An 11,688-nucleotide genomic window follows, 5' to 3' on the forward strand; every position below is an offset into this window, starting at 1 on the left:
TGGACAGAAGCCCACCAGGCTCCCCTGTCCCTGGGATTATCCAGGCAAGAACACTGTACTGGGTTGCCATTTCCTTCTCCAATGCATGAAAGTGAAAAGTGAAAGTGAAGTCGCTCAGTTGTGTCCGACTCTTAGCGACCCCATGGACTACAACCCACCAGGCCCTCCATCCATGGATTTTCCAGGCAAGAGTACTGGAGTGGGGTGCCATTTCCTTCTCCGCAAGACAGTATGGTACTGGCACAAAGACAGAAATATAGATCAATGGAACAAAATAGAAAGCCCAGAGGTCAATCCACGCACCTATGGATACCTTATCTTTGACAAAGGAGGCAAGAATATAAAATGGATTAAATACAATCTCTTTAACAGGTAGTGCTGGGAAAACTGGTCAACCACTTGTAAAAGAATGAAACTAGAGCACTTTCTAATACCATACACAAAAATAAACTCAAAAAAAATTTTTTTTTGAAAGAAAAGTTGTTTTGTTTGGGGAAAAAAAAAAAAAAACAACTTTTTGTAAGATATGAGACTCATTGATTTAGTCAAATTTCCGAATTCTACAAAAGAAGTATCAAAGCCAATGGTCTTCTTACTGAGTCCTATGCCAGCTACTTACTCAGATTAAGAAAAACACATAGATTTTTAACTATAACAGAGAGAAAATGAATATGTAAAACCTTGTTTATAGTTCAATACTGCTTGTGGCATGGCATGATGTAGTAACTTTCTAACTAAATCATATGCTTTAAAGGCATGAATTAGAATAAATGAATATCAAACTCCTTTTGGAGAAGTGGATATATTTAATTTATAAAGCATGACATTTTTTTTAAACACAGGAAAGGGAACTTGAAAGAGAAAATCTTTATTGTAATCAAGCAGGCCAAAACTGAAGAGATTCATCCTTAAAAGGATGTTTGCTTCCTCCAGATAAAACCTGTTTTTTTAAAATGAGTCAACAAATGAATTATCCACATTTTGGGTTATTTAGGATAAAATTTAAAACATGCAACAGATCTCTCTTTACTGTCTAGCATACTTCTATCCAAAGGTCTCATCATTAGTTGGTACATACAAAAAGCATGAGTATAATCTCCATTATAGTCTAAATCTGGTCATAAATTACAGTTGAACTTCATTTCCTCAGCCTGAAGTTTCAAGGGGAGGACTTATACTCCTACCCTCTTTATGAGGAGAGAGGAGATTTATCTAACGGGTGAGTTTGGGACAAAGAACTAAGAGGTGCTTGCTTGGTTCCAAATCTCTTCTTTGAAAAGATGTAGGTGCCCACAGCGCCATGCACTTGGGTGTGCAGTAGGCAGCCTGCCCCTGGGACAAGGGTCAAGCATTTGCTTCCTCCCCTTAGTCCTGCATGGGGAAGTGTCTGACTTGGGATGAAGTGTTCAGAGGCCCGCTGTGACGGCATAGCTAAAGCACGTCCTCCAGTTTCACAGCTCTCAAGTAATAAAACCCAACATAACTGCAGTGCTGTTGAAGAAACTTTAGGTCGCTCTTCTATGATGGCAAGATGTCAAGTTAGAAAACAGGTTGAGACTGCATTTAACAAGGGCTACTTGTCTCTACATCACCAACACCACAGAAACACTATCAAAATGATAAACCCATGTGCACAGACTGAAATGGATATTTTAACCACAATGCTTACACAATGAAAACTGGTTGCAATTTCAAGACTCCCCATCATTGCTATCTTAGATATCATTCATCCAGATGATGTCAAGATAGAGATAAAGTGAGCTTCATTTATAATTTTTAAATGTTTTCATTGAGTACAAATTTAGAAATATTCTACAACTGCTCAGCAAGATAGTTTTTAGAAATTTAAATCAAAATTCTATAAGTAAAATAGCAATTAAAGACATACTCTTGTACAAGAAAATAACAAAAAATGTTAACCTAAAACCAGAAATTAATCTCCTGATTTAGTATTACAAGTTTGTTTAATTCATAAAAAGGATTTATCTAGGACTCTTTCAAATAAAAACACATCCATATGTGGTTAGTGTATAGATGCCAGTGATTCACTTATGCTTGCTGCTGCTAAGTTGCTTCAGTCGTGTCCAACTCTGTGCGACCCCATAGACTGGAGCCCACCAGGCTCCACTGTCCCTGGGATTCTCCAGGCAAGAACACTGGAATGGGTTGCCATTTCCTTCTCCAATGCATGAAAGTGAAAAGTGAAAGGGAAGTCGCTGAGTCATGTCTGACTCTTTGCGACCCCATGGACTGCAGCATACCAGACTCTTCAGTCCATGGGATTTTCGTGGCAAGAGTATTGGAGTGGGTTGCCATTGTCATTTATGCTTAGGGGTAGATAAACTGCCGTGGGTGCAGCAAAGCTTGGAAATGATTATGAGCCACTACTAAAGTGAAATCAATTAGAAAGTAAGTCAAACATCTTAAAGAATACTTTCAATTACTAGGCAATAAGATTTCATTTCTAAAGTAGAATTTAAATGCAGCTTTTCAAGAAATTTAAAAAGTATCTCTTAAAAACAAGAGATCTAGGACAAAAAAAAACATTAAATATCTCCTTAATTAGCACAGTTAATGACAGATTTTACTTAGTGTGCATAAGTCAAATAAACAACTCAGAAGTTCACCGAATTAAAAACAAGGATTATTCATATTAGAAATCTGAAACCCAATGAACAAAAGATAATAGAACTAACCTCAGTCAAGTAAGTCTTCATGCTGTTATTCGAAGGGCATGGAATTGAGGTAGAAAACCCTACTTTTGCTCTTGGAGTAAGATTTCCATTGAGCACTAAAGGATTATTGAAATTTCCAACACAAGGGGGCTCCAGGACTGGCCTCATGCTAAGAGAGCTGAGTAAAGATCTTTTCTTCTCTTTCTTCACCTCAAGTTTGGTGCTGATCACTGCCAGCCTCTCATGAGTCCTGAAGAAGATGGAAAACACCAACTTTACTCATGTTTCCTTAAATTATCTGCATTTTTAAAGTTGCCATATAGTTAATGGAATTCCCAATAAACTGAACACTGAAAACACAGAGCAGACCTACTGTAAAAAGTGATAGTTGTAACCTTGTTCTAAAGAGCACACATGTGTCTAGGGTTACTCAAGTAACAAGTCACAGTTGGGAGAGGAGAGAAAGGACATCAAAGAGAAAGGGAGGTGGCCTCACAGTGACACCTGTTGCCCTCTGGGGCACACCTGCCTCCAGGAAACAGTTCAGGGATGAAGAAACACCCCATCCCACAAAGCCACTTTCAAGCATTTGCTTTCACCACCCTTGTATACACGTTTCACTCATGACCTCGGAGAAATTAAGCTTTTGGCTCTGAGGTATCACTTAGAGCCACAATCTCAAGGGAGGATGAGAAAGTCAAAGGGTGAGGCTGAAAAGAGCTAAAACAGCCCCAGGATCAATTACAAGTATCTCCTGCTTTTCCAAAGTTCACTGTATGTTACTACACTTCTACGAAGGGCCTATGTCAGTACCTGTTTTTGATGATAGAGGAAAAAAAAAATCTGAAGACAATTTCTGGTCTCATTTAAAAAGCCAAAACTCTAAACAGTGTTCAGTGTACAGTTTTACAGTGAGAGGCATCGTGCTCCCCAAGCAGGGAGACTGGCCCCACTGAGTTCCTTCCCCAGAAGCCACACCCCACATCTCAGCATCAAGTCGCCACAGCCCAAAACCCTGTCTGGGAGCACCTGTGCTTCACTTGTGCATATTCATTTTATGTATCAACTAGCAGAATGTGTCCTTAGGTACCTGCTTCTTTGTTTTATGCTGCTTTGGCTTATGAAAGGCTTCCTAGTAGTGCTCTGCTTTCAGATAGTGGGGAAACCTGGACTTGGCACTGCAGGTGGGATCTGCCCTTTCCATTCTCCAGACCCCTCAGTCAGGTCACTATATTACTTTTAGCCACTTTGGAATTTATCCTGCCTTTAACCCATGTGTTAATTTCCCCCTATTTCATAAGTATGCCTTTACATAGTGTGGAAAAACTTGATACAGTACTAATATTTTGTTTTAAGGTGCCCCCTTAGCAGTGACCATTAGTTAGCTTTCACTTCCTATGAATCTCATGTACCCCACTCTATAAAAATTAGGCTTTAGAGACAAATTAATGAACTAAATTTAGTTTCTGTGATTTTGTGTTTTGACTTACTTGTCTAGTTTATCTTCCAATGACTTTCTAACTTCACATTCTACTTGGTTGAGTTGCTTATATTTTTCCAACTCTGCTTTATTAGAATCTTCCTGCAAACTTTTCATTTTGGAGAGTTCAGATTCCAAGTCTTTAATTCTGAGTTCAATCTGTTGAAATTCAGCTTGTGTCTAAGGCAAATTGAAAAAGATAACATTTTTAAAATAATCATTAACCTGGAAAATTATACTTGTTCCCTTTAGTTTTGAGTCAGTGATTCAGAGAGCGACTTCAAAGGTGAAAAAAAAAAAAAGCAGAAGTTTAAAACAATTATCATTAATGTGAAGTGAATTAAATCTGAATTATAAAATTAAAGGGGAATCACTGTTGTAGTAGTACATATATAATCTGATAATTCAAAGAATAAGAGGATCAACTTAAAATTTTAAAAATTGAACAAGACGACTTAAGAATAATTCAAGAGAATGGTACCAGTTTTAAACTATAATATTTTCTTTTCTTCCTAATGATCTTGTTTTTTACCAATTGGTCTTATAAGTAAAAGGATTCTCTAGTGAGAATAATTCTGAAAGATCAATTTAGTGATAACTGTGATGGAAACTGAAATATTCAAAGGTAAAACAAGTGCCTCCCTTCCTTCCAGAAATCTACAAAACTAACTGCTCTAAGGGAGGTAGAGGAAACACCTAAGCTGTATAGATCCAAAACGTATTGTACAGTGAAAGTGAATTCAAGCATATGACAGATGAACAAATTAACCTGCAAAAATAGGTTGACTTCTTTTTATTTCTCTACAATATCCTGTCTCGCTCTTTATTCAATCTCCTGTTGATATTGCTCTACTTGACTGTGTTCTATCATATTCATTTCTATATGACTTCTGAGGTTCACTACTTCTTGCTCCAACTTCTTTTTCTTCTTCTCTAGTTTTTTACATTTTTTTTTTTTTTGCATTCGTTTCATAGATAATAACTCCTGTTGAAAAACTTGATTTTTTGCAACCAGGTGCAGATATTTTGAAGATACAGTTTCCAGCTCTGCTGGAAAATCAGCAGTCTTCAAGAATAAAAGGTTACTGTTTGCTAGTGAAGAAAGTGGACTGAGCACAGCCTAAATCAAACCCAGGATCAAATAAATATGATGGTATCTGTATTGTAGAATGTAGGACCAGAGATTACTCAGAGAATCAAGAAAGAAGTTCAAACCACCAAGTGTCACAAAATATATTCTTCACTGTCATCTTTGTCACACAACAATTGCACTTTATTTTACACTATTTTATTGTTCTACAATAATGTTTTTCTATCTTTCTTCATAAAATGACTACAAGTCACCTCTTAGTGGAATGTCTCTTATTCCTCCCCCCATCTTAATGTCCCAGGATTTTAAAGAAGTTTGAAGGATACTGTGTTGAGTTATCTAGGGCTTAGTTAATAAGTTCATCTCAAAAGAAGACTGTGAGAATAAGACTCTAATTAATAAATCTTGAAAATATGGATTCTAATCCCATAAGCCTTTTTCTGAAGTACAAAGACTTTTTGTTAATTTGAATTGCTTTCCAAAGAGAATTACTTTCAAATTAAAGAAATCTCATTTCCTAACAGTTAACAGAGATGATCCACATGTTTTTCTGTAAAGCAACAACAAAAAATGCCTCATTCTTATAATCCTTTCTTACTGTCCATTTATGCAAGACAAGTGCTGTGCATATCAATAAATATTCCCTGTTACACCAATGTATACTTAGCCAAGATTCCCCGTCTTGGAAGACATGTCCACAGTGTAAAATTAGGGGCTAAACTGTTCCTCAGAGACTAGGAAACAAGCGCTGATGTGAAAAGGCTCAAAGAGCTGAATAGTCACGAAAGCTCCTTGAAGGAGGAGAGACCGGGTGCCAGGTCTGAAATAATGAAGGACTACCCAAGAGGAAAAGAAACTGTAAAGACAGAAAGGACAGTCTGAGCAAGGGCCAAGAAAAGGTGAAATCAGCCAGCTAACTTTGAGGATAAGATCCAACCACAGGGAAATAAAAACATGTGCACACAGAATCATGGAAATCAATGTTCACAATAGCATTATTAATAAACCCAAAGCGGAAACAACCCAAAGCTCCATCAAGTGATGATGGATACATGGCTTAGCTTACTGTTGACAACACACAGAAATGGAAGAACTGATATGTGTTATCACATGGATGAACTGTGAAAACATGACATCAAATGAGCAAAGTTAATCCCAAAGGAGAATACAGCATGATTCCATTTATATAAAATACTGAGGACATGCATGTCTACAGAGACAGATATTAGACTGGGTGTTACCTGGGGCTGAGGGAGATGGGAGGCCATGGGTGGTGGCTAAGGGATGCAGGGTTTCTTTTAGGGGGTGATGGAAATGCTCTAAAATTGACTGTAGTCACCGGTTACACATCTCTAGACTAAGAGATACTGAAATACACATGTTGAGTAGGTGAATTCTATGATACGTCAATTATATCTCAATAGCTTTTAAAAAAATCCAATGGCAGGATCCAGATAATCTTTTTAATTCTCTAGTTTGGATGTACGTATTCTACACCATCTGAGTACATCCATGCTTTTACAATATACTTAAAATGAAAAGGAAAGAAGGCAATGCCTAAACTTCAACTGGTTTGTATAAGACCCTTTCTGCACACGTTATTCTGAAATCCATGAAATAAATGTATACAGAACTCTACAGCAATTTACAAAAGGAAAGATGAGAAATGATAATTTTCTGAATGTTCCATTAAACTAATATTATCCTCTGATTTTAATCTGGATTGCCATATCATGGTAATACAGCTATCACTTTAAAAAGTATTGTTTCAAAGGAAAAAAAAAAGGCTCTCAACTTGTGTGAATAATGAGACACAATTCTCAAGTTTCCTAAGGGTAAATAATATAAGGAAAAAGTAATATAATGCAAATGGTAGGATGAAAGTCAGAGTTTAAGGAATGAGTGCATTATAAAGATAAGAAAATTGTAATAAGTTACTTGTAACAAAAATACAGAAGAAAACTGACAATGAAAATGAGTGTTCTAAAACACTCTATCCTACATATTAACTGTTAGCATGTTCAATTTCATACATACCTGACTTATGAGTTGACATAGTTGTAGTAGTTTACAATTGTTCTTCAAATCCTGTACCTCAGCTTCTAACTTAGCACAATAACATGACATGACTTTCAGTGAAGTCTCTGACATAGACTGCTTTTTTACAGAGTCATCCAGTTCTTGTTAAAGTTGTCTCACAACTGCCTAATAAGATGCTTTGTCAGTGAGTTTATCAAATCACTTTACTATTATGCTATGTTAATAATAGAAACTCCAACATATGCACTTTGAAAACTATCACCACAGACAGCAATCACCTTTGTTTTCCTCCTCACTGACTCTGGCTATAGACACAGAAGTGGCCATCCTCCAGCCTTCCTGATATTAAGTTACTCAGACAAAGGATGTGGTCCCACTATCCACACCCTGCCCCTCCCAATAAATCTGCAGAGCTTCACCACCTCACGTCTAGAAAGAAATGAGTGTGTAGGTGGGGAAAGTGATGGAAAATTCCACACTGTGGAAACAGTATGGAAACATTTTCCTTTCCTTTTTTATTAGAAGCTTTGATTAACTCAGAGATTTTCACATATTCCAACCAGTGCTCAGATCTTTCCAATAGATCCCTACCTCAGCAGAAAAATGACGTCATTCCCTTGTGGCTTATCTGTTTTATATCCAGTAGTGTGTCTACATTAATCCCAAACTCCTAATTCATCCCTCCTCCCCACCTTTGCCCTTGGCTAACTGCTCTACTCAATATTCTGTAGTCACCTACCTGGGAAAAGGAACTGAAAAATAATGGATATAGTGTACAAATAACTGAATCAACTTGCTGTACATATGAAACTAACAACAAAATTGTAAATCAACCATATTCTAATATAAAAGAAAAATGCAATTTAAAAAATGAGGTTGCTCCCATGGCCTTCAAGGAGCCTCGATAACCTGGCCTCTACCTGACTCCAGACCACAGCTCCTACAACCTTCTCCCTGACTCACTCCATTCTTGCTGCTCACAAATCCTGCCATCCTTCATTTTTAGAGGACAAGCTTGTATTCAAATGATAGTAATTGATACTTAAAATGAGAATTATGAGCAAATTGTTTGTAAAAATGTTAAGTAAATCATAAATAGCAGTGGGAAGTTTAAATCAATAATAGTTTTGCTAAAGCTCACCACCTGAGTCCCAAATTATGACTTAATGATAAGTAACTGCATTTGAAGAGTTGAGAGGCTTTGAGAACAAATGATTCAAGGCTAAAATGTTTCCCATATTAACTCAAATTGACATGAATAAAAACAAATTATACCAACAAATATAACAAAAAGCTATGACAAGCTACTGAAGCCAAAGTACGATATATAAAATACAGCCTCTGGGAAACCTGGAATTGATGATCAAGATAATCCAGGTAACTGAAGCTTCATTTCTAAATATTCATTTCAGGTTTGAGCATTTCATTTATCTGCTTCGTCATGATACTGAAATGTGGTAACATAAAGATTAAAATTATTACCTTAATAAAGAGTAAATTAATAGCACCTGTCTATGTTAACAATATAGAACTAAATCTCTTAACATTTCATAAATGACACAATGTCCCTACTCAAAGTAAAGGATTTCTTCGGTCTAATTTTTATTTGCTGGATATAAGGTATGCTTTTAGGCTGGTTTAGAGACCATAGATTCACAGCCTGTGTATTTTTTATATTCAACTAGATTCAAATTTGGAGAAGGCAATGGCACCCTACTCCAGTCCTCTTGCCTGGAAAATCCCATGGACAGAGGAGCCTGGTGGGCTGCAGTGCACGGGGTCGCTGAGAGTTGGACATAACCAAATGACTTCCTACTTTCACTTTCCACTTTCATGCATTGGAGAAGGAAATGGCAACCCACTCCAGTGATCTTGCCTGGAGAATCCCAGGGACGGGGGAGCCTGGTGGGCTGCCATCTATGGGGTCGCACAGAGTCGGACACAACTGAAGCGACTTAGCAGCAACAGCACATTCAACATTTAGCCAGAATCAAGAATCACTTTTAACTTTCTTTCAGGAAGTCTGAGAATTATTTCTCCTTCTGGATGCTCACTTTTCCTTCTGCTTTCTCATTTTCATACCAATACATTCTCTCTTTTAAATGATTATATTCCTTGATTAACTCATTGTTTCTTTTCTCCAGCAGCAGACCTTGTTTCTCATATTCGGCTTGAAGTTTTCTCACGATCTGCTGAAACTGGTCTTGGATGCTAATGACCGTCTTCACTTTACTGTTGGCTCTGTTTTGTGCATTACCCAGTTGCTGTCGGAGCAACATGTTTTCACTCTGGAGTTGAGATAATCTCTCCTCTAAGGATTCCTGCTTTCCAAGGCATGTATTCACTTTGCCTTGTTCATTCTGATACATGTGTTCAATTTCCTGCTTTTGACACTCTGATTGACTTAGATCTCTCTGGACACGTTCTAACATCAAAGTCTTTTCTCTAAGATCATCTCTAGTGTGATGCAGCTTGATTTTCAGCTTATTGAAGATACTTTCCACTGTAGATAGTTGCTGGGAAAGCATCTCGCTGTTATCTTTTAGATTAGCCACATCATACTTCATTTTGTCCTGCAAGCATAACCACTCATCTCTTGCTCTCTGGAAGGCAAGTTCCAGATCTCTTTTTGATGTCTGACCTTGATCATGATCATGTAAGGCAGCAGCCAGTCTAGAACAGTAGGATTTCACCTCTGTTCCGGTCTTTATTTACTTTCTTTTTTGTTCTCCAGCTTAGAGTTTATCATTGTATTCTCAGCTGTCAGAGCATTAAGCTGGCCTGTGTAGTGGGATATAGTCTTTGTTAATGTTTCCTCATTCAGTTTTATTGCCTTTTGAAGATCATCATTCTTTACTTTGAGAATTTCAATGTCCTCAAAATAGTTCTCTTCCTTTTCCCGGTGCTGATTTTTCAGTGCATCTATCTCCAGTCTTAGCATGGCAATTTCCTCCTGCAGCATGTGCTTTTTGTGCAACAGGTCTTTTGTTTCTTCACAACTATCATAAACCTAAGTGGAAAAAAAGGAGATGTTTAGCTAGTACTCAGTAAAGTGACATTCCATGATTTCTTCTGAAATGAAAGACTAACTTGTATGTTTATACAATGAAAAGACTGCCCCAAGTGTGTCTCCAACAGGAAAAAATAAGGTTCAATTCAATCCTCAGACTTTATACAAGCAGGAATTCCCAAAGGTTCAAAAATTTAATGTAAGACAATGAATCCATGAAAATCAAAAAGAAATACCAAGAGACTTTTCAAGAAGCTCAGAACTGAAAAGGCTTCTCTCTGAACTATAACAAACCCAAAGGCTTAAAATAAAAGATTCATAGATGTGACTACACTTAAAAATTGCATCTGATGTGGAATATTTATATAATGGAAAACTAGTAATCCATAAAAAAGAATGAAATAATGCTATTTGCAGCAAGGATGTTGGGATTAACATATACACATGAGTAGATATAAAATAACCAACAGAGATCTACTATACAACATAAGGAACTACACCTAATATTCTGCAAGAAGAATCTGAAACGGAATATGTGTGTACATGTGAGCGTGTGTGTGAGTGAGTGTGTATGTGTATTAGTCACTCAGTCATGTCCAACTCTTTGGGACCCCATAGACTATAGCCTGCCAAGCTCCTCTGTCCATGGAATTTCCCAGGCAAGAAAACTGGAATGGGCAGCCATTTCCTTCTCCAGGCTGCTGCTGCTACTGCTGCTAAGTCGCTTCAGTCGTGTCCAACTCTGTGCGACCCCATAGACTGGAGCCCAACAGGCTCCACTGTCCCTGGGATTCTCCAGGCAAGAACACCGGAGTGGGTTGCCATTTCCTTTTCCAATGCATGAAAGTGAACAGTGAAAGTGAAGTCGCTCGGTGTCTGACTCTCAGCGACCCCATGGACTTCAGCCTACCAGGCTCCTCTGCCCATGGGATTTTCCAGGCAAGAGTACTGGAGTGGGGTGTCATTGCCTTCTCCACCTTCTCCAGGGGATCTTCCCAATCCAAGGACTGAACCCAGGTCTTCTGCATTGCAGGCAGATTCATAACAGTCTGAGCCAGCAGGGAAGCCCCATTTATATAAAATACACACACATATACATATATATCTGAATCACTGTGCTGTATACCTGAAACTAACAGAATATTGTTAACTATAATTCAATAAACAACACCACTTTCTAGGTTTATAACACTGCATTTGATACCTCCTATATATCTACTTCACAGTAAGACTCTTAACTCTGTATAAATAGACTAAATTTTGTACAAAAAGTTTTTGCTTGAGAATATGTTACCTTCTAACATTTTAATAGGCAGTTACAAGAATTACACCAATTGACAACTGTACTAGACACTTCTACAAACATTAATTAACTCATTAGCTGTAATGATTC

General features: G+C 37.5%; 1 protein-coding gene across 1 annotated transcript in view; it reads right to left on the minus strand.

Annotated features, from left to right (window-relative positions):
- The window catches only part of LOC104983307 (ankyrin repeat domain-containing protein 26-like), a gene marked incomplete at its 5' end in the record, with an annotated part of 12,630 nt that extends 2,335 nt beyond the window's left edge, over positions 1 to 10,295 (minus strand). Inside the window, 5 exon segments of the mRNA XM_010832740.1 lie at positions 2,697 to 2,925; positions 4,166 to 4,335; positions 7,283 to 7,450; positions 9,340 to 9,995; positions 9,998 to 10,295. Of these exon segments, the coding sequence (XP_010831042.1) occupies positions 2,697 to 2,925; positions 4,166 to 4,335; positions 7,283 to 7,450; positions 9,340 to 9,995; positions 9,998 to 10,295 (1,521 nt within the window).
- Between the last annotated feature and the right edge of the window lie 1,393 nt (positions 10,296 to 11,688).

This window comes from Bison bison, unplaced genomic scaffold (genome assembly GCF_000754665.1).
Source record: "Bison bison bison isolate TAMUID 2011002044 unplaced genomic scaffold, Bison_UMD1.0 scf7180017862180, whole genome shotgun sequence".
Taxonomy (NCBI): domain Eukaryota; kingdom Metazoa; phylum Chordata; class Mammalia; order Artiodactyla; family Bovidae; genus Bison; species Bison bison.